Here is a 24,245-nt window from a genome sequence, read left to right as displayed (position 1 = left end):
ATAAATAATATACAACCCTCAACATGTATACATGTGTTTAACCATGTCTAACCCTAAATACAGAATGCAGTTCCATCATCGGTCTGTCTGCATTTCAAATATGGATTTACTCTTTAGCTCTGAATTGTAAAAATGTTGTATGGGACATTTAAATGGATTTAATCTGCAGTAACATGCAAGTGAATATTTGACCTTACTCTCTATTAGAACATAGGTTTTGGGCCAGTATATGGTTCCTTTTCTTACAGTCTATATACTGGTACTGAATATACACTTTTCTTCAAAGTACATTTCAGGGCAAATTTTGCAAACTAAAAGTAGTTACATGGATTTCAGTTTATACAGAAAGCTCATTCATTTACAATACATTCAAACTCAACATTTTTATATTTCCAATTAATACAAGAAATTATTATGAACTGAACTTAAAGGCATAATTTAAGAGTAACAATAAGAAATGAAAGATTCAGTCTCTTTCTAACATCCTAACTAGATTTTAATATTTATTTGGATATATTTTAACAGACAATTCTAAACAATATTGCAGTGTTGATCTGTTTTCTTTTTATTTTGTACTTGAACAGTCATGAGAATTTAAATTGTGAACATACAGTTTCCACACTGATCTTGGTAACAGCATACATCATGGATATGATACTTCTAATATGGGTCACAAACAAAACAGCTACTGCTCTCTGTGCTACGTCTACCTTTACGTTGCAAATGTTTACCAGTTTTATCCTCATGTTTACTAAACAAAATTTGATTCTTCTGTAATTTTAATAAACAAAATTGTAAGTCTCTCTACTTAAACTTGTTCCTACAAAAAATATAATTCAGCAGACCATATCTTTGAAACTCTGAAACTTCAATGGACTTTAGCTATGTATTGTATTTCCGGTGATTTCCATCATGGAATGTCTTCTGGGAATTAAATATGGGGTAAAATTGTGCCCAAACGTGGATCATTTCTAACCATGCCGTGGATCTTGACATGATTTTACGTGTCTAACTTTGTCTGGATTTCTAAAAATTTCAATATAAGATTCCAGTGGCATATTACATTCTCTCTCTCTCTCTCTGTCTCTTTCTCTGTTATCTCTCTCTCTCTGTTATCTCTCTGTCTCTCTCTCTGTCTCTGTCTCTCTCTCTCTCTCCTCTCTCTGTCTCTGTCTTTCTCTCTCTCTTCTCTCTCTCTCTCTCTTCCTCTCTCTCTCTCTCTCTGTCTCTCTCTTTCTTTTCTCTCTGTCTCTCTTCTCTCTCTTCTCTCTCTGTCTGTCTGTCTCTCTCTCTTCTTTCTCTGTCTCTCTCTCTTCTCTCTCTGTCTCTGTCTCTCTCTCTCACTTTGCACACCAGCATCATCTGGTAACTCATTATGAAACATTCTATCCAACATATTGTTGTTCGCCTCAACAAACCCTCATTTTTTCCCCCAGACGCCATGAAATGCACCTTAATTGCTCCTCGCTACTCTCCCATTATCCCCAGTGCCAAAAGCAGCCCATTTTCACCAAATATAACTGCATTTCAAAAAATTACAAATGGTGTTGACAGTTTTTAGTAATTTAAAATGTATAACAATAAACTGTTCCCATTATTTTATAGGTGGACTATTAGTTAATATTTTAACTTGTAACAGCAGTTCTAGGCTGTGTGTGTGATACAGAAATTTTAGGTATGCATTACAGAATGTGAGATACATGATTACAGATTAAACATCTGTATCAAATACCAGATCAGCCATGTAAGACTAAATGGGTATGTAATAAAATTTGTAATATTCATATCATTTAAGCCATAACAAGTGAACATCTGTATCACATGCCAGATCAGCCATGTAAGATTAAATGGGTATGTAAAAAACATTGTTTCAAAATATGACACAAAAATTAGGAATTCTGGCAATGATCTTTTTACAATTTTCCAGCACCATTATAACCTCCTGATGCACACTAGCAAACTTGCTCAAATCAGCAATCAAAGTTTTCTACCTCTATCATTGTAGTTTGACATTCTTACATATAAATGCACATATGAATACTGAGTAAGACAATCTGATTAAAAAATATATTTCTGACAATATGGAGATCTGATAGGCAGCAATAAATAAAAGTTCATGTTTTCCTGACCCCTGGGATTCCCTGCAACCTATTATTTGCAGCCTATTAAATTAAGCACTGCATTTTGTGTTTGGGATAATTATCAAAAGCAACCATATCTTCTTAATGATACTGAATACTTTCAGGAATACGAAAACCAGTAATTATATTGGTGAAACAAAACAAAACAAAACCTCATATCACTGCCTGTCAGATCTATTTATCTTAAGCAGATGTCTCTTTTAATCAGAATTAAGTAAAAGAGCAAAGTCTCGCTCTTATAAGCAATAAAAAACATAATATATCTTTGGGTCTACACTATTCACCATAATGTCATTATCAATCTCAATCAAGACTGTACTTACATGTCCATGGACCCAGTGACCACAAACTGACCATCAAAGGCAAGTGAAGTAATGGGCCCCTTATGTCCATGCAAGACATTTAAACAGTAGTAGGTGTTTCTGTACCAAACTCTCACTGTTGTATCATGGGAACCTGAGATTCTGAAATGTCCAGAAAATACTCAAATTTGACAAGTTACCTCCATCTCTGCCATACATTTCTCTGTGGAATGGCTTTAACATAATTATTTTGATTATGACAAATAAAGCAAAATGGATGGTTTTACAACTGTGTTTTTCTTTAAATACATTAGATAATACCATATAAACTCACTTATAAGACATGTCCAATTGCAAACTGAATAGACCCAGATCTGCCACTGCATAACGATCTGGGTCATTGCAGTTTGTCATGAGTAATCAGTACAACAAAGGTCTAGATTGATCAGAGTTGGACTGAACTTATAAGCAAGTATAGATGATACTCAGCCTGTACTAAGTAAGCAGTGGAATTTTCTGTGACCACACCTAACTACACTTTGCTTAGATATTGCTCTTGTAAAAGAAAGCTGAAAAGAAGATTTTATTTACAAAAAACTTCTATGCAACTAAAAGTAACATAAGATAACTGATTATTCCCACCTGAGTAAAGCAATCAGGATTAGACAACATTCTGATTACCTTTCTTTTTAGTTTGACAGTTGGAATCAGAGATGTTGTGGGGAATTCATATGCAAGTTAGACTATTTCAATTTAGGGAAAAAGTGTTGGCTTCATAGGAATTTGAATTTGGAACTGAAGAGGCAAAGGTCAGAAGCTTTGTGTTCCACCTCAGTGCATAAACGTCCTTGACAGATCTGGGCACATATTGCACTGAAGACCATGGTGTGAAAGGGCAAGTCAATATGGATTTCACTGAAGACCATGGTGTGAAAGGGCAAGTCAATATGGATTTCACTGAAGACCATGGTGTGAAAGGGCAAGTCAATATGGATTTCACTGAAGACCATGGTGTGAAAGGGCAAGTCAATATGGATTTCACTGAAGACCATGGTGTGAAAGGGCAAGTCAATATGGATTAGATAATTCCACCAAGACAGTGAGTTCACAAGCACAATAAGCCCGCCTCACCAGCTGAGAAAACCCCAACACTGATGGCAGAGGCAAGGAAGTCAAATGAACAGAAATAAACAGAAGGCAGAGGTAAGTAAGCCAAGTGAACAGAAGTACTGTATATGCTCATGTATAAGCTCATTCGCGTGTATGCCGCATCCTCCCCAAAACTGAATAGGTATCAACACTAAAAAGTGCATGGTGGCAGAGTGGTCTAAAGTGCTCTCCGTTACGGATCACTGCCATCTCACCTCTGTCTGTGTGGGTTCGAGTCCAGGATTCGGCCAATGTGGGTATGTGAGAAAGCTTGCCAGTAGCTTCTCATGGGTCGGTGGTTCTTCTCGGGGTTTTCCCGGGTTCTTCCTCCACCATTAATACTGGCCGCCATGCATAGCCTATTGTGTGCTGAAAAATGGCATTAAACCCCACAACAACAACATAAAAGTGCATGACGCGCATATACACTGAACCACAAGTCGGAGACGAAATAACAAGATGGTACACAATAAGTTCTAAATGCATTTTTTTAGGTAAATTTGTATTAGCAAAAATTATGCATATACATATCTTGCTTCTGGGTTGGTATGTATGGTTATTACATAGAAATGGAATAAGTTCATAAATTTGTTTGAGAAAATAAAGAAATTACTGAATTTTCTGTTTTCTGTTTTCTTATTGATTCTGCCAAATTCAGATTTGTGAATATGTGAATAACTTGACTGGAGGATGACAAAAACTGGGCATTCACAGATTAATATAACATAACCTTTCCCTTTTTACTGAAGTTAATTACTGTTTGTTTATACGTTATTGCATCAGACGTTTTATATCAATGCACCAGTAATTATGTTTTTATCTTGCCTTGAAACTGTAAATACCCGGTACCTTAACTCATTAAAATGCAATTCCAGTATGACAACAATGAACAACAACTGAGTTTAGTTCAATGCTCGCATTTAAGTTAGTGAGTGTATTTACACAATGGCACCACTGTGTGTACATTGCAGGTTTGAACATGCACAGATTAGAGTACATTCCACTGAATGAAGTACATAATTTGTATTTGAATCATGCACAAAACTGCACTAAACTTTAATGATACCTCCAAAATGCAATAATGAAGTTTCAGAAATAATGCTTCGAAAATTATGCTATTATCGTAAAAACTAAGTTGTAATTTGATTTTAGCAACCTTCCACCATGCTTTATAAAACTAATGTAATCGTTCTAATATTTTGGAGTGAAAACCAATTATATTTCCAAGTACTGGTATAGTTGCCAGTCAAAATTCCATCGTAACCCAAGCCAGTTTCAGGGTTTCAATGATTCACTGGCTTGTATCGCTGTCGGAAAACAAAAGACAAATCTACCAATTATAAACAAAGGAGACACCTAAACATCCAGCTTTCTAATGTGTGGAAATTTATTATTTTGTTCAGCCAAAACACAAAAGTAAAAGAGATTGATGATGATCTTAGTCAATCTATATTCAGAATTTTAGCCTTTGTTAGATATCATTCTTTCATGAACATGTAACAATTATGCAGGTTATGTGCCTTACACAATTAAACACGTGTACATTTTCATAAGGATTACTTCAATTTGTAGGATCACTTATATCACTGAAAAAGAGTAACTCACGAGCGTGTGGATCAACCTAAATAAAACTGCGATTAGCAACTAGCTAAAATGTTATATGAAAGAATGCAATTTGGTCGAAACGATGAATAAAGAATAGTCTGTGTATAATATGTCTGGGAATAAAACATGGATTTAAGTGATGCTAAACACAATTTGCACTGTTAATCTTCTATACATTATAGTACAGCCTGGTCTTCTGGGTAAACTCTTAAGTGGCCCATGAATGGTGAAGTCTTTATTTACCTTTATTTAATTTCATATTGGAGAAATCAGAAAAAGGCACATTCAAAATAATAACAAAAACAACCATTGTAGTTTATAACAGTTCAGAAAGTGTTGGGGCATGGAAAATGTATTTTTTTTTACATGCACATAAGTCTTAGGGCATTGAAAAATCATTTTTATTCGTGTCCCAAAATGTACAGCCATTACAGTAATCAACAAGAAAACTTAAAACCTTTTCTAATTTAGACCTTGGCCTGCAGAGAAACCAAAACCCCTTCTTCCAGGCCTTTATTATTTTTCTAAATTATTCAGCTTATACGCGAGTATATATGGTAAACAGAAGGCAGAGGTAAAAAAGCAAGTAAACAGAAGTATAACAATGCAAAGGTAAGTTAGCCAAGCTCCTCCCATTTAATGACATGATACCTCATACAGTCCAAAACATTAGTTAACTGGTCCCTTGAAAAATGTTTCTGGTTCATATCTTTCTTTATAAAGGGTTCAGGGTTCAGACTAGGTACTGCACAATTGTTGTGAAGAATTTACACAAGTTAAGAGAACCCTGAAAATTTCATGACAAGTTAGTGAATAACCAAGGCATTTTGATGTCAGACTACTACTGATAAATGAATTTTGTTCGTATATGTAATACGTAGTGTATAATTGAAATTTAAATGCATTTTTATCAGTACTTAACCTAAATAAAAATGTTTCTTGTATTATTCTTTCAGATAATCAACAAAATTAAAAAAATTATGGAACAACTTAATTTCAATATTCAGATAAGAAAATCAAGGTTTATTTGTTATCTGCAGGATGCATGAATTATCTAACCACATTCTGGTTACTAACTAATATCATTCTTGTATAATCATTGATATATAATTATTTTCTTCCTTACACATTCTGAGAAAGATTCTGGCAAAATAGTCAACCCAGTGCCTGTCAATTTGTCCAAATAGCCAAAAAAGCATATATGATATCATATTTTCTGGAGTATTCACGAGAATATTTATTTTGTGTTTATACTATCTGTCTCAAAGGTTTAATAAAACAGTTCTTTCAAGCAACAGTTTTAAACACTCAAAATTCTTCATATTTTACCATATGTATTTTGGTGGTCACTTTACCAAAACTTTTAATTTACCATGGACCTTGCACATAATTTACTATTTCAATACATATTTTTTTCTTACCCAGTTCATTTAAAAATATAAATATCTTTAGGTAAAGAAAATACATAACCTGACTGATATCTGTGATTAGAAATAAATATTCCTAGAGCCAAAATGATATTCTTGTTTGAATTTTTCTCAAAGAAGATGTATGCATCATATTTGTAAACCTGTTGTTTCAATAAAACTTCGTTGAAATACTTTCACAAATATTTTTCCAAAGTCTGAAAGTGAACCAAATACTATTTAAAACCCAAGTAAGGTCAAATTAAAGGAAGGATAATATTTACTGGTTTTTCTAGGATGTAATTTAATTTATGCAAACAAAAGATTTTCATATAAGAATTCACATCTTATATAGTTTAAATGCTCTGTTTGAATGTTTACAACGATACCTGTTCAAATATAATAGACTTGTTTAACACTATCATAGAAATATTAATACCACACTCAAATGATATAAAATATTTTAAAAAAACATATTTAAGTAGATGTTGCGAGCCATAAGTTATGACAGTTTATTTTCTACAATAACCCATAATGCAATAAGAAATTTGACCAAAAATATGCTTTGCACCCTTGAATAATGATTATTTCTGCATTAAAACCTGATTGGTATATTTTATATTGGTATATTTTATAGCAAAGATAAAGGCTAACCTATTTAGGAAATATCCTGAGTCTGACCTTGTATGATTGTAGCAGAAAACATTACAACAACTTATGGAGTTTTTGGGAAGAATTGTAAACAGGACTGTGACAATGTGCATCTTAGAGAGCTTGGCTGACTGTGAAGTCTACATTCTAAACAGCTTTTAGCATGAAACTCAAACTCAAAGTCTGAAATCTTTGACATCCTGCAACAGTAATCAGCATGAAGACAGAATAATCAAATTTTCATGACTTTTTTTTACTCTATTTCCTCTGATTCTGTATTAGCATGACTGTTCAGATTCAGTTATGTAGGCATTCTCCAAATATCATATCTGATTCTGTATTAGCATGTTCAGATTCAGTTATGCAGGCATTCTCCAAGTATCCTATCTGATTCTGTATTAGCATGTTCAGATTCAGTTATGTAGGCATTGTCCAAGTATCATATCTGATTCTGTATTAGCATGACTGTTCAGATTCAGTTATGTAGGCATTCTCCAAATATCATATCTGATTCTGTATTAGCATGACTGTTCAGATTCAGTTATGTAGGCATTGTCCAAGTATCATATCTGATTCTGTATTAGCATGACTGTTCAGATTCAGTTATGTAGGCATTCTCCAAATATCATATCTGATTCTGTATTAGCATGACTGTTCAGATTCAGTTATGTAGGCATTGTCCAAATATCATATCTGATTCTGTATTAGCATGTTCAGATTCAGTTATGTAGGCATTGTCCAAGTATCATATCTGATTCTGTATTAGCATGTTCAGATTCAGTTATGTAGGCATTCTCCAAGTATCATATCTGATTCTGTATTAGCATGTTCAGATTCAGTTATGTAGGCATTGTCCAAGTATCATATCTGATTCTGTATTAGCATGACTGTTCAGATTCAGTTATGTAGGCATTCTCCAAGTATCATATCTGATTATGTATCAGCATGTTTAGATTCACTTATGCAGGCATTCTCCAAGTAGCATATCTGATTCTGTATTAGCATGTTCAGATTCAGTTATGTAGGCATTCTCCAAGTATCATATCTAATTTTGTATTAGCATGTTCAGATTCAGTTATGCAGGCATTCTCCAAGTATCCTATCTGATTCTGTATTAGCATGTTCAGATTCAGTTATGTAGGCATTCTCCAAATATCATATCTGATTCTGTATTAGCATGTTCAGATTCAGTTATGTAGGCATTGTCCAAGTATCATATCTGATTCTGTATTAGCATGACTGTTCAGATTCAGTTATGTAGGCATTCTCCAAATATCATATCTGATTCTGTATTAGCATGTTCAGATTCAGTTATGTAGGCATTGTCCAAGTATCATATCTGATTCTGTATTAGCATGTTCAGATTCAGTTATGTAGGCATTGTCCAAGTATCATATCTGATTCTGTATTAGCATGTTCAGATTCAGTTATGTAGGCATTGTCCAAGTATCATATCTGATTCTGTATTAGCATGACTGTTCAGATTCAGTTATGTAGGCATTCTCCAAGTATCATATCTGATTATGTACAGCATGTTTAGATTCACTTATGCAGGCATTCTCCAAGTAGCATATCTGATTCTGTATTAACATGACTGTTCAGATTCAGTTATGTAGGCATTCTCCAAGTATCATATCTGATTATGTATCAGCATGTTTAGATTCACTTATGCAGGCATTCTCCAAGTAGCATATCTGATTCTGTATTAGCATGTTCAGATTCAGTTACGCAGGCATTATCCAAGTATCATATCTGATTCTGGAGCTTTGAGTTTGAACTCGAGTGTCTTGCTCAAAATGTATTGGGAATACAGGTTTGATTTTGTATCTCCATTCTGAAGCATGATGCCTGAATGAACTGGATGAATCAGCTTAGCTCTTTGACTAGACAAAGCTTGCTATTGGATTTGTAAACTTGAAAAAGTCAGGAGCAAATTTTAATGAGCTGTAAATAAAATATATCACTCTTTTCATAACTGTTTATTTCATGCTGCAGAATATTGACTTTGTATGTGTATCTTGGAACATCTGAAGGTGGCCCTTTACAATGGTATGGGATGCTGAACATAAATGTGGAGGTCCTCTGAAATGGCTTTCAAGACCAATGGGTCTTCATGGCAGAGTCTCTCATTCTGAGACAAATTGTTAGTGTCTTCCCCACATACATCAAATAAAGGGCTACATGGCCATGACATCATTTTCTGCTGAGTCTTCTCTGGACACTGTCAGAAAGATGCTGATTGTAAGAAGAATCTTTGAATAGGGAAAAGTGTGGTGATAGAGAAGGGGCAATGTGCAATGACTAAACTGGTGAAGTAGATTGTGTGAGATGGTAAACAAGGCTAGTCTGGCCATTTTGAGAAACAGTAATCTCCTGGTGTTAACTATGTGCAGAGTCAGTTATATGGGATTGGCACTGAGAATGGGGTATTACCATAACCAGTCCCAGGTCATGGCAAGTCCGGGACTAGTGATGGACCTAACTGGTGCGAATCATAATACTTCTGTGAGTCCAGTACTGAGTACCTTGAGGCGGTTCACTTATTCTGGTGCTGGTTATACTAAGTTGTGTGAGTCAGAGCTAGGACTGTAACGGACCAGATGTACCATGGGAAGAGATCACAGTACCTGATCCTAGAAATCAAATGCATAGGTCGAGGCTGTGTTGGAGCTGGTGTGGTGTATAGCCAGTTATCCCCTGGTGCCAAAGTCCAGTATTGGCATATCTAGGAATGACCACCATAACCAGCTCCAGGATGTGCCTGTATTGCTGGCATATCAACGACTGGTTCTCACAGGGCACTGTACCATGTCATTACAACCATAACAGGTATTGCAATAAAGATTTCTTCTGTTTGTGGCAAAATGATGGTGGAGCTTGAGATGACTGACAAATATTCCTTTAGATGGACAAGCTTTCTGTCTTCTGGGTGGAGGTCGCATCAGTGGCAATGCTGATGGCATTCATATCCTTGTTTGCACACTTTTTAGTTTAATTCTTCCTAGTTTGTAGTTTGGTCACCAGTACATCCTTCAACTGGCATGAACACACGTTGTATGTATAACCTAAACTGTACCAGAAACAATTTATACAGAGAAAAGTGATTGTCTTCAGCCAACTTTTATAAGTATTTGTGCCCTATGCAATAAATTCTGCCCATGATGATACCTATAAACAGAGAAAAAACAAATGGCATGCAAAGGTGAAATCAGTCAAGTAACATGATGAAATCAAAGCACTGTTGTAAAACATATGCCTTGACCACAGAGTCAAAAAGACTGAGACAGACTGCTGCAACATGAATCGTCTTACTTTCATAATGGCTGGACCCCAATGAAAAAATGGCAAACAGGGTGTAGAATGAATTGCCATATCTTCATAATGATATTAAAGCCTGATATGAATAGAATCTGTCAGGAGGAAACATATGCAATGAAAAGCTTTAACCAATCAAAAACAAGCTGTTGATTAAGCCCTCGAATGGCAGCAACAGAAAAATGCTGTGTCTCACCAAGAGGCACCATCTCATCTAACTTCCACTTTGGCAAACAGACAACCTTTCAATATTTCTAAGCTAAAACAAGTCGAAAGATGTAACAAATATTTTTTTTAGCTTGGGGTGACGGGACTTGTGAGAGTAGTGGATGTACTCCTAACATATTATGCTCAGGTAAAGTATATGAAGAAGACACAAAAATTTCAGTATAAAGCTGCAAATCAAATCTGAAGCCTTATCATTATAAAGCTACATATCAAATCTGAGGCCTTAACAACATAATGCCGCATATCAAGTCTGAGGCCTTATCAATATAAAGCTGTATCTAAAATCTGATGCCTTATCAATATAAAGCTACATATCAAATCTGAGGCCTTATCAATATAAAGCTGTATCTAAAATCTGATGCCTTATCAATATAATGCTGCATATCAAACATGAGGCCTTATCAATATAAAGCTGCATATAAAATCTGATGCCTTATCAATATAAAGCTGTATATCAAATATGAGGCCTTATCAATATAAAGCTGTATATCAAATATGAGGCCTTATCAATATACAGCTGGATAATTTTTTTTAAGCCTTATCAAAAATTAAGTTTTAGATCAAATTTAGTTAAAATTCAACTAGCGCAATAAAATAATTTTGTGCAAACCAAATTGTTGATGGATGGACGAACAGAAAGTTTTGTCTTTTCATAAACAGGGGCAATAATTACCATATAACATTAAAGGCCATGAATTACTAAATGACATTGGCATGTGGCACTTCTAAGTGATACACAACAGTGTGACAAATGATTTTTATGACATCATTATGTGATAAATATGTTTTTAATAGGCTGGATGCAGACGGGATGGATTATATCTTTTTGTTTCAGTTAAATAAATTTGCATAATTTATAAAGCTAAAAATATACTATATATACTCGCTTATTTGTCTGGTCCAATTGCAAATCCTGCATAATGTGCATGCAAATTAGGGTCTATGTTGCTTGTTCTACTGATTATGGCATAGAAGGAGATTTGCCAGTGCATTCTGCATTAGAATATCTGGGTCAATGCAGTTTGCAGTTGTACCTAACTTATAAACATGTATATCTGATAAATTGACAGAGATATGAGCCTGTCTTACATATAATCATTGGTGACATGTAAACAGCTAACGGAGCCCATGTGTTCTATCAGTACACACTTCCTGGTCAGAGTTTTTAAGTCCCACACCTGAAAAAGACAAGTCATATGTCCTAATATTTACAAATAAAGGCAGCGCATAATAAAATTGAAGGGACCACCAAAATCACATTGTTATATCTGAATTTTCTTATAATTGAGGAAGAAAATTATCTAAAACATCAGAAGTAGAAATATTGTGATGTTTGTCATTTTATCAGATATTTAGCTGAACCTGATTTCATTTTAAATGCAGTTTACTGTATAATATTTAAGATCAATCAACAATATATAATAGCAAATGCATTCAGTTGCGCTAAATGATTTCTAATTATTTTATCTCTATGGACTTATACTAAGTAACAGAAAAGAGCAAAAACCCAACAAGTTTCGTAAAATTCAATAAATAATTTATTTCCCAAGAATACAAAGTGAAAATTTAAAAAGAACTTACAGTATTGTGAATTAAATCCCAATAGCCCTAAAATTTTTATCACAGTCCCAAATGTATGAAGTTCCAACTGAATTCCAGTGGTATTCCAATTAAATTCCAATATTGAATATGTTGATGTGCCTGTAGTCTGGAATGTGCTAATGCACCAATGACCTGGATTGTGATGATGTGCAAACAGTCTTTTGTTATATCACAATAATGTAATTGAAAAATGTCCTTGTCTGAATTCAATATAATTCCAAATTAATGTTCCTGTCCAAGAATATTATGGATGAGCACTTTGTATTTCCAGGAAAAAATAATTTGAATAAATAAATCCATGCAAATCAAAAACTGAACATAACAATAAGAATGATTCTGCTCCTGATGTTATGGCTAGAATGAATAATCTACTGATAAACAAGATTATTTATCCATCTACTTGACCTAACATTTTCTGGAAAAACTCTGTCACTTATTGGAATTTTCCATTCTAGAAGAGTCTAAGGTTGAAATCAAGACTGGAGCTTTTAACTCAAATTCTGGTAAATATACTTACATTAATAATGATCTAAATATTTAATCCACAATCAAAGAAAATTCCAGCTATGTATTCTGTTTCTTTACAAAATCAATGTCACTGGTCAGGTACACTACGAACTTGATTTTGGACAAGGTCATGTACATGTAAAGATACATTCATAATGTAAATTACACTATTATTAAAATAAACTACATTATTACAATGCAGACTCTGAAGTACATTTAGATACCTCTGAAAAATTCCTTTGTACTGTATAATGTCTTGATCGTGTTACATATGTAATATAAAATGCTAAATATGGGTTATTGAAATGTCAAATTGAGCATGAATGCCTATGACATAAACAGCTTTGACAGTACTGGATGAGAATTTAAGCTTTCTTGCACCTTTGTGAGCATTACTCAATGTTGCAAATAGTGAAGCCCACCCTACCTCCCAACAAAACAAACCATAAACAAGGGATATGAGGAGTACAGTACATATTATTTTCTCATGCTCTCTGTATTATAACGTTCCTAACTGAGGAACACAGTACAGTGTTTCTCATGATACCTTTACCATAATGCACCCTAAATGAAGAGCACAGTACATTGTTTCTCATACTCCCTGTACTATAATGCATTGTAAAATTAGGAATACATTACTGTGTTTCTAATGTTCCTTATCCTATAATGTATCCTGAGGAGTACAGTACACTTTTTCATGCTCCCTGTATTATAATGTATCCTAGCTGAGGAACACAGTACAGTGTTTCTCATGATACCTGTATTATAATGTATCCTAGCTGAGGAACACAGTACAATTTTTCTCATGCTACCAGTCCTATAACACTGGACAACAAATTTTTACAAAAGTCATGTTACTGAAATAAAATTAGTCAATTCTTATCAATTTTTATGTGCTGAACACGAATATGACAGTCAAATTGCAAAATTGGCTCTAGTTTTTTTGTAATCTGCAAGAAATTAATGTTTACATAACGAAATGCATTCCAATAGTAAAAGGTCAACTGTAATAGCCTACCTATAAAAAATCAAGTCATTGACTACATCTTAGATTTCTTCGCCTGTCTCTTGTACAGCTGTTCGGGAGCATCTCTGAGGAGTGTCCAGCAGTAGTCAGCCAGCATTGTAGTGGACCATTTTCCCTGGTATCTTTGTTCCATTGTTGCGATATCTTGATGAAAACGTTCGCCGTGTTCATCACTAACAATACCACAGTTGCTAGGAAAGAAATCCAAATGGGAATGAAGGAAGTGAATCTTTAGACACATATTGCAGCCAAGTTTCTTATACTTCATCAACATGTCTTCTACTAGTTCCTTATAGTTTTCTGCCCTAACATTTCCGAGGAAGTTTGTAGAAACTAGGCGAAAAGCATTCCATGCTTGTTTCGCGTCACCTTCCAGCAAGTTGTTGAACCGGTCATCTTTGAAAAGCTCTCGAATATGAGGACCCACAAAAACTCCCTCTTTAATCTTTGCTTCGCTGAGTCGAGGGAATTTTTCATGCAGGTATCGGAATGCTGGCAAAGTCCGGTCAATGGCTTTCACGAAGTTCTTCATCAAACCTAGTTTGATGTGAAGGGGTGGTAGCAAGATTTTCTGAGCCTCAACCAGAGCTGGGTGTTGGATATTCTTCTCTCCAATGGCTACATTCTGCCTGTGAGTCCATTCCTTCCTCATGTAGTGCATTTCCCTTGCTCGGCTATCCCACTCGCATAAGAAACACATGTATTTTGTATATCCTTGCTGCAGTCCCATTAAAAGGGCAACTACCTTCAAATCACCACAGAGGTGCCAGCTGTACTTGTTATACTCAATGGAATTCAGTAGCTGCCTTAAGTTATCGTATGTCTCTTTCATGTGGACAGCATACGCTACTGGAATAGATGGAAGAATGTTTCCATTGTGCAAAAGCACAGCCTTGAGACTCAGTTTCGAAGAGTCCACAAATAGTCTCCATTCTTGTGGGTCATGAGTGATTTTTAAAGCATTCATGAGGCCCTCAATATCGGAACAGAATATCAGATTACTTTCCTTTCTGAAGAAAGGCTCCAATTGCTGGTGGCGCTTTCGATATGCAGTAATTGTGACATCTTCTTCTAGAAGATTCCATTGTTGGAGTCTTGATCCTAGCAATTCTGCCTTGTTCTTTGATAAGTCCAAATCACGAATCAGGTCATTTAGTTCTTCCTGTGTTATTCTGTGTGGGGTTGATGATGCACCACAGTGAAAATCTGGATCACTGCATGCTGATGGACCAGGAGAAGAACAGGTCGACTCACCTTTGTCTTCGTCAGATGAATCAAGAGAATATTCTGCTGGAGGTTCTGGAATAGGAAGTCCCTCACCATGTGGAACTGGTCTCAATGCAGACGGAATGTTTGGGTAGACTATTCTCGACTTCTTTCGCTTCGTTATTCCGCCGGAAAGAGGAGGAACCAAGCAGAAGTAACAGTCATTTAGGTGGTTGCTTGGCTCTCTCCACACCATTGGGACTGCAAACGGCATTGATGACCTTTTGAAATTCAACCACTGTGAAAGCTGTGTTGTACATGTAGCACAGCATATATGCGGAGCCCAAGGCTTGTCTTGGTCACCAACCTTGCATCCGAAGTAAAGATGATATGCCTTCTTCACTTGAGAATTGATACTTTTCTTCTGGTTGGCAAATGTCACTTCCCCACAAATATAGCAAAAATTGTCCGCGGTATTAACACACTTTCGAGGCATTACTGTTCTTTATTGTACGTAAATGGATAAAATAATAAGTTTTATGTAACAGTAGCTTGAACTGTCTCACACAACGTCTAAAATATTTTAAATGCTGAACCTATCTGATTGGGCTTTATATAGTACACTGCTTACGTCAGCTTCAGCAGCCGCCTGGCATTAGTATAATAGGCCTACACATGTATAGTACACTGCTGACGTCAACTTACTTCAGCAGCCGCATGGCATTAGTATTGCATTGCATCAGAAAATGATGCAATCAACTGTGGATGATGTGAGCATGATGGTATTATGCAATGTTACATCATTATTCCGGATGTTGCTGCAGTCCTACTGGAGAAATTTACACAGTGAAACATAGAAAATGAGGTATATGAATATCTTCAAAACGAGAGCCAATACAAATTTTTCACGGTTATATTCGTGTTCGGCACACCAAAATACTACAGATTAGGGCCTTTTCAAGTCAGTAATGATTTCACTGTTGACCAGTGTAATGTATCCAAACTGCATTAAACTTGCAAAAACACTGACACAAAACTGTGATGTAGAGCCCTGAAGATGAAATCTGACAACTAGAAAAGGGATACCTAAGGTATATACAGATGTAAAGAATATTTACATACATGCCAACCCCCTGAGAAGTATAAGTGTAATTATTGATATTATAGGTGGCTATAAGCTTAATTTTGGTGTATAAAGTGTAATCTATATATTACATACCAGAAAAACTGCCAGTATGAAAAATATACAATTTTACTACTAACCTGGTTCTGGAGCTGGTCAAACGTTTTGTAAGAAAGGGCATACCCGTATGGGTTAGAACCAAAATACAAACACAAAATATGCTCAAATATAGCAAAAAAGCGTAATCTGTAAGCAGTCATGTGGAAAATAATTTGGTGATTTTTTTTAATGATTATGCCAAAAGCGTAATGGCTGGTATGTATGTATTTATGTCAACAAAACATGGACTAGCCCATAAACAGGGTGATCATTTGGTATATATTCTAACCTGTTCTAGTCATGATTTTAATCAGCACATATATACTGCACAAATGAAACCATGACAGATTGCATGAATAAATCTTAATATAACTGTGTTGTTTGACATTGGAATTTTCTGTTTATATGATGTCTATCTCAAGTCCAGTTAGGCTCATATGTTATCAACAGTGTGTCATTGGACATGCATAGGTCTGTAAATCTTATCATCCTTATACAAGGGAGAGAACAAAGATATGTAATCCTACAAACCATTATAGTTGTATCCCAGGAGCCAGTGTAGAGAGTATTGTCATATAGAAACATGCAGCGAATGCCTCCCTGAAAATTAAAAATCATGTTATTTCTCAATGTATGATATTTTTCCTCCAAAAATATGATACATTTTTTCCAAAAATATTGATAATTAACAACAAAAACAAAAAGCATTGGAGAATAAATTTAACAAATATTACGTGTAGTATTCCTTCTGATCCTTATATAAGCTACGATAGATTTCAAACATATTCTAAGCTCATTTAAAGTTCACTAAATTTCCACAGGAAATTTTCACAAGCAAGCATTTAACTTCTTCAGTTATTCATGGGAAATTAAAGCTCATAAGGGATCATCTATAAATATTTTACCATATACATCAATAATGTATGCGTGTAAGTGATTACATTAGTTGTTATCGTTATACGCAATTTCATTCCTTTTAAAATACATGCAGCTATTTTCATTATGCATTGTATTTCCTGTTATTCTGGTCAAATTGAAAATAAAATGCTGCTTCCCTTCATCATAACAAGATAGATTTCATCAGCAGTTACATTTTTAATAACATCATTTTCAGTTTTACGATGTACTATCTGCAGTAGTATTCATATTTTCTTTTCTCTCTGCATATATGTTAGATTATCTTGAGTCCATTAATAAAGCTTTCTGTTTTAAAATGTGTTATGGGAAGCCCAGGGTTGATATTTCATTTCACCCTGTATATACCTGTTGAATTATTTTGTGTCCATTAAATAACCTGAAATTTTAAATTACTCCTAGCCCCCTGTATTCACTGAATTTGTTTGAAATGGGCCAATATCTCTTTTCACTGATGCAGTGTCTACTATACAAAAGTTGTTCCTTATAGAATACAATTATACTTTATCTCTCATACTGTTTTGATTTGATTTTGCTTGTAAACTTGTGTACCTTGTGTCCATGAAATTTGTGTATACTCCTACCACTCCTAATGTCCCAAATTCTGATAACTCTGTCTAACCCAGCTGAAATCAGTCTTCGCTTGTCAAACTGGATACACAGTATGCCATTCATATGACCCTAAAACAGATAAAACATATAATGTTTACACTTGCTTTATTTTCTTTTGAATGTACAACATGACTTGTTGATTCTGAGTGTACATCATGACTCACTGATTAATAATACCCTCTTTTCAGTGCACAAAATGACTCATTGATTTAAAATACACTCTTGATAGCTTGCATGCTGGCATGAAATGGGGTACATCACTTTTGCTGGATGGATAACCGTTTACTCTTGTTTTGCATGAATTGGAGATTGAACCTTGGATCACTGGGGTTAAAAGCAAGAAAGTTGCCACTATGCTGTCTAAAACATATGCAACATATTTAATATCCTGAGTTTAAGTTGAAGGATAGGTCTGAAAGAAAATAATTGGAATCTTATCAAGCTCTGTTAACTGTTTCCCTCATGATCAAATATTATTTTGGTATGTATAATGAACCAATGCAAAGCTAGAAATTGTATATATTTTATCAGTTAATTTCAATCCACACATTTCTATAATTTTTATCATTCTTGATGAGGTGGGTCCTTGGTGAGTTGATAAATGCATCATCAAGGAATCTTGATTATCAATATACTCAATGTTACAATGTATCAATTTTATCTCAAAATAAAATTTATGTACATGAAATATATCTGACATGTTGACACATGTTAATGTGCTATACATATGATTGCTTGAATCAGTCAACAAACTACGACTGAGTTTGTTTATGATATAATGAATAAAGCCAATTTATTTTTATTTGACACAGTATTATATTTTGTCAAAATGACTGAAAATTTAACATTTCGATATTTCTTAAACAAAATTCGGTTTAATAAAAAACATTGTTCCTTGCATAGTTTGTTTTTGTGAGAAGATTCTATCATAATTATTATTATGCTTTATCGTTAAGTATCTTAATAAAGTAACAAAAACATCAAAGTTAATGCAACATTTAAGAAATTATTCTGTTTATTTTTATATAAATCTCACTGCAAACTGCTGTATAATATAAGACCATAAAGACCTGAAGTTTTCTGGCTCTTTTGATATTTTTGACATAGCCAACGATCGCTGTTGCATGATTGTATTTTTTCTCAACTGATTCTTCCCTCCATTCTAGGCTCATTGTGGGTACTAATTTTCCCTGGAATGAAAAAAATTTAATTTATTTCAAGAAACTATATTCATTTAACATGAAACATACAATAAAGTTTAACAACCAGAACTAAGTAGCCTCAATGACCCAGGTTGTGGCATAAACTGGTTCTTAAAAATTGGAAGGAATGAGAATCCTGATGAAAAGACTTACTTAGATGGGCAGCCACAACATCTTGCATTTGCTGGACCTGCATCTACAGTGGTGCAAAGCAACTGTATTACTACTGGACAAACACAGCTATTCCCCTCAAAAAGTTGGGTTTTTTGTTGTTTTAAAAATAAAGAAATTCCCCTATTTTTATTTGGTTCATTATTATGAAGCTGTCAATAAAATTTAGTTGAAATACAAAAATAATTATGGGAGTTATTGAGCAGATATAAAATTGAGAGGTCTGACAGTCAAGAGCTATAACTCTGATAATGCAGAATGCTGACAAATGAACATAACAATAGTCACATCAGTATCATGTAACAGATAGAATCTGGTTGAACTCAAATAATAATAGGCAAATTCTGTAAATCTGTGCTCCAAACCATCATGATGAGGTCACTGTTATGTACTATAAAGTTACTAAACAGACATGGAACATGACCAAGTTGTACCACCCTATTGCAAAAGACATTAAAGGAAAAAGGCAGAAATGGGTTTGTTGTTGTTGTTGTTGTGGGGTTTAACACCATTTTTCAGCACATGATAGGCTATGCATGGCAGCCAGTATTAATGGTGGAGGAAGAACCCAAGAAAACCCTGGGATGAACCACTGACCTACGAGAAGCTACTGGCAAGCTTTCTCACATACCCACATTGGCCGAATCCTAGACTCGAACCCACGCAGACAGAGGTGAGATGGCAGTGATCCATAACGGAGAGCGCTTTAGACCACTTGGCCACTCGGGGCCCCAAATGGGTTTGTAAAAAAGATATGTGTTAAAACCTTTGACCATGATACATGAGATGACACCATAAGTGTGCCATGGTTCATCCCTGTACTTCAACAGCTTTGATTATGTAAAATAGAAACAAAGAAAACCATTAAATATTGATTTGTGGCCATGACCTGAGGACAAGCCCTCCAAACATGCAATACAATTCAACTTTTATTACAAATATGCCAAGTTTCTTCTGGTTATCTTAAACAGCTCACAAGTCAAAATGCACAAAGGCAAATGTGTCTGAAACCAAACATACTGTCATATGACCTTGACCATTGGCATAACATGATGGTTAAAAAAAAAACATTTTCTAATGTACTTTCATTTTAACCTGAAAAGGCTCTAAAGTTATTAAAATTATAAAGTGGAATTTGGCCATCATCTTTTTCTTTTATCCACACCCACCTCTATTTATTTTTTAACTCTTTTTCTAAATTGTTACTAATAAGAATCACATGGATTTTACATGGAAGATGTAGATAATTTTATGATAGCTGAAAATTTCTGACAACCACAAAAATGACTGGTGTTGTGTGCAAAAAATCATGTTTTACAAGTGCGGTCACTATTAATTACTTTGTTTGATGGTTACTTTTGAAAATTCATAAATTACTATCGGTAAGCTGTCCATATTTGAAAACTTAAAATACTGAGCTGTGACCTTGACATTTAGGGGACAGCAGTGCATGTCTAATGCAGTGCATGATATGTCTATCTTCTAATGATATTTCAGTATACCAAGCATCGTCCCTTACTCTCAATGGCAATGTGGCATTGAAAGGGTGGCAGAAAACTTAAAATACTTAGCTTAGATAAGCTTGACCTTTAAGATAGTACCAATAATGTACTATGTATAATGTGGTATGCATACAGCTACTAGTGATGATGTAACTGTATACAAAGTTTCATTGCTTAATTTCAAATGACTTTAAAGTTACAAAGAGTCAATATCATAGATTACTTCTTCTGCTTGCTTTAATTTAGAGAGAGTGAACAGGTATTTAAAGAAAGCAAGAATAATTGTTTAAATTGCATACAACTGGAGAACTATTTCTAACTGTGCTAAATTTACTAATATGCACATACCTTGCTCACTATAAAACTCACTGGAAATATTAATGATTTAAGTCTGTTTACCAACTTGACTCAACTGGATAAAAAATAATCTCCAGTGCGGCAACATACTCAGCCAATTAGACCCATGATCACCGCATTAAATTCATCCAAGAGCTTGATAACAAAAGCCCATATTTAACATCTGATCAGAATTTGATAGAAATGTGGCTCAGCCAATCAGATGCAAGATCAACACATCAGCATGCATGTATCTTATCCAATATTGAACTTGTCTGAGATCTTGATAATACAAGCATATGTTACAAGTTTAATCAAAATTAGATCAGAAATAAGGCCCCCAGGGTAGCAACTCGCTCAGCAATTCTACTGCAATATCACCTCATTAATATTAAAATATTTTGGTTATACAGTAGTCCCCCTCTTATAAGGCCACCCCTACTGCAGCAGGGAAGTGGCCTTATAATGAGGGTGGCCTTTCTAGAGGGGGATGACAAATGTGAATAGTAAATTGAAGAAAGTCACAAGTACATTTAATTCTAAAACATTTAATATTTTCATTAAAATATCACATGCATGTTGTGAAATAAATGAAAAACAAACTGTTTCATTATTTTCAAAAGAATGTTATGAATAACCATTGATATAGTTTTAAAACTGTCTTTATGATTATGTTACAGATCACATAATCTGTCACTCTGTTGGTAAGTCTAAAAAAAACAAACCAGTCTCGTCACAATTAAAAATATCCTTGCTGTCATAACCCCTGCATATATCGTTCAGTCTTTTGTTCCAATCTTTGACATCTTCATTATTAACATCAGCTGATTCTTCACTAAGGACAGAACACTTAATATTGTGTTGCACTTGAAATCTGTGGAACCATCTGTTACTTGCGGTAAGTCATCATCTCTCAATTCAGCTGACAAAATTGTTGCTTTTTTGTCATTCAAATTCAGAATACAAACATCTCCTGGCTCAAACAATCTTCCTTTCTTCATCCATTTCACCTTCCCACTTATGCAGAATTGTTTCCTTATCTTTCACAATATTGTTTATCTGAGTCTTTCCGACATTAGTTTTCTGCAAGGATCCTCGACCCCCCCCCCCCCCCCGAACATCTCAATCAGTTGAATTCCTTTCACTTTCTCTTCTAAACTGAGAATTTTTCTTTTCCTCGATGACATGTTGATCTTTTTGCTCTAAGTTATTCATGTTGCCAACTACAATACTGATAAAACAATTTTTTATGCATCTAAACAAACTGTCGTCTGTTTTTAAAGGAAGTGATCTTGTCACGTGATTCGTTAGTCGCAGTCTGGTATCCTATTGTTTTTATATATTTCTTTACACTAAGTGAGGAAGCCAAAACAGCTTTGATATGTACCATTTAACATCACGCAGATTTGACCTTGCGCCGGTTAGGATTTGTAATTTTGACAATTATTGTCATTAGTAATAGCCACTAATTATCAAAGTGAACATCTTACTAAGGGAAGCCATAAAGGCTATCAAACCATTTTCTTGCTAACTTGTGTATTGTACATCGATCCTGCCACTTCTCAGCTGTTACTACTGTTCAATAATTGTAATTTTAACAATTATCGAAGTGACTAAACTGGACATCTTATGATAACAAAGCAGTAAGGCTAATTGGATTACATGTACTTACCCTTTTGTATGGATTAAAATTTGAGTCTTTCTTGGCTTTATGGAATAAATGTGGCTTCCCATGAGGATTAAATGATATAATATTAACCTTAGTGGTACATGTACTTTAGTCAACACTTCTTTCAGTAACGAAAACCTGACATCGGGAAACAGAAATCAGATTACTTAACACACGTTATGAATAAAATACTGATTCTGGATACATATCAAAATAAAAATGCGGCTGCTTGTGAGGGGTAAATTTTATATTATTACACTAATATGCTGGCCGCTGGTCGCGTTAGCCGGGTGGCCTTTCGTGACGGATACTTCTGAACACAAACTTGTCGGTACCAATGGATTCTGGCCGTAAGGTGCGGGTGGCCACTGGTCAGGGGGGCCGTTCAAAGGGGGACTACTGTACTTCAACTTGTTTGATAATATAAATCTAAATCCCATGTTTGATCAAAATAAGTGGTAGCAATTAAATGTTAACAGATGACTGAACAATAGACACATGGCCATGCCATAAGGTCAGTAAGACTTATAGCCAGGTGAGATAATAATAATAATAATAATAATAATAATAATAATAATTAACCAGTATGTCTTGTGCCTGTTGTAGCTGTGGTCTTATGTCCAAGGCTACATCCTCTTGGTCATCTTTTCTTTCCTCGCTCTGACTGTGAAGTGGCCTCGGGGCTCTACAAATGAAAGAGATATTAGATTTAAGAAAGAGAATATCTAGAAATGTAGTTTTTTGGGAAGAATGGGTTGTGGTGTAGAACTAGTTTTAAAACAGGCAAACCCACTTATCTCAACCTCGGTTATCTCAAGAACCTGTTTATGTTGAGTGTTTTAGACTGGTCCCCCCCCCCAATTTTTTTGTTATGCTAAATTTTCCAAATTTATCTCGACCCCTGCTAAGTCAATATATCCATTATATCATGCATAAGTTTTGGTCCAAAGTAACATATGGACCCACTTACTTCAACTAAATATATGTAAAAGCACTTATGCTTTTATACATATGCTTAGCACCAGTGACACTGTCCACAAACAATTTCATTTTTTTAATACATGCAGCCATTTCACTTTAGCTTCATCATCCTTGAGTATATAATTAGAAACTTTTTCCTGAACAAAGCTAGTGGAGTCCGCAATCTTGTCAGCCATTGATTCAAAACATTTCTGATTGAGATAATGAAATCTAGTGAGTGTTGCCTTTTCCATAGTTATCAGTTATTGGAACAATTTATTTTGTTGTACAAGTTTCATTTTCTGCAAATTAATCATAATTAGATGCCCTACTCTATTCTGGAATTCATGTGTGTTTTAAAACTGGACAAGTTTTACTTTTGCTTAATTAATTAAACAAACAAACAAACTTGGTGACAGGTTTTCATTTCCCTATGAGTAGCTTCTTTCCCTTGGTAGCCTCATTACGAAGTTTATGTTTGTTGTCTCAGGCACTTAGGCAGCCCAAAAATCTAAGC

At 34.7% G+C, this 24,245-nt stretch overlaps 1 protein-coding gene across 1 annotated transcript in view; it reads right to left on the bottom strand.

The window, feature by feature from the left end:
- Positions 1-24,245, bottom strand: part of LOC149771472 (uncharacterized) — a 179,362-nt gene that overhangs the window by 75,112 nt on the left and 80,005 nt on the right. The window contains exons 16-21 of the mRNA XM_089948413.1: positions 23,351-23,453; positions 18,959-19,078; positions 17,829-17,957; positions 16,893-16,961; positions 11,887-11,975; positions 2,465-2,605 (exon numbers count right to left, since the gene is read on the bottom strand). Of these exons, the coding sequence (XP_089804539.1) occupies positions 2,465-2,605; positions 11,887-11,975; positions 16,893-16,961; positions 17,829-17,957; positions 18,959-19,078; positions 23,351-23,453 (651 nt within the window). The remainder of the gene's footprint in view (positions 1-2,464; positions 2,606-11,886; positions 11,976-16,892; positions 16,962-17,828; positions 17,958-18,958; positions 19,079-23,350; positions 23,454-24,245) is intronic.

The sequence above is a fragment of the Sinohyriopsis cumingii genome, unplaced genomic scaffold (assembly GCF_028554795.1).
Source record: "Sinohyriopsis cumingii isolate HCF-2022 unplaced genomic scaffold, ASM2855479v2 utg001831l, whole genome shotgun sequence".
Taxonomy (NCBI): domain Eukaryota; kingdom Metazoa; phylum Mollusca; class Bivalvia; order Unionida; family Unionidae; genus Sinohyriopsis; species Sinohyriopsis cumingii.
The sequence above is the reverse complement of the archived record's forward strand: the minus strand, read 5'-3'. Positions and strand labels throughout refer to the sequence as shown.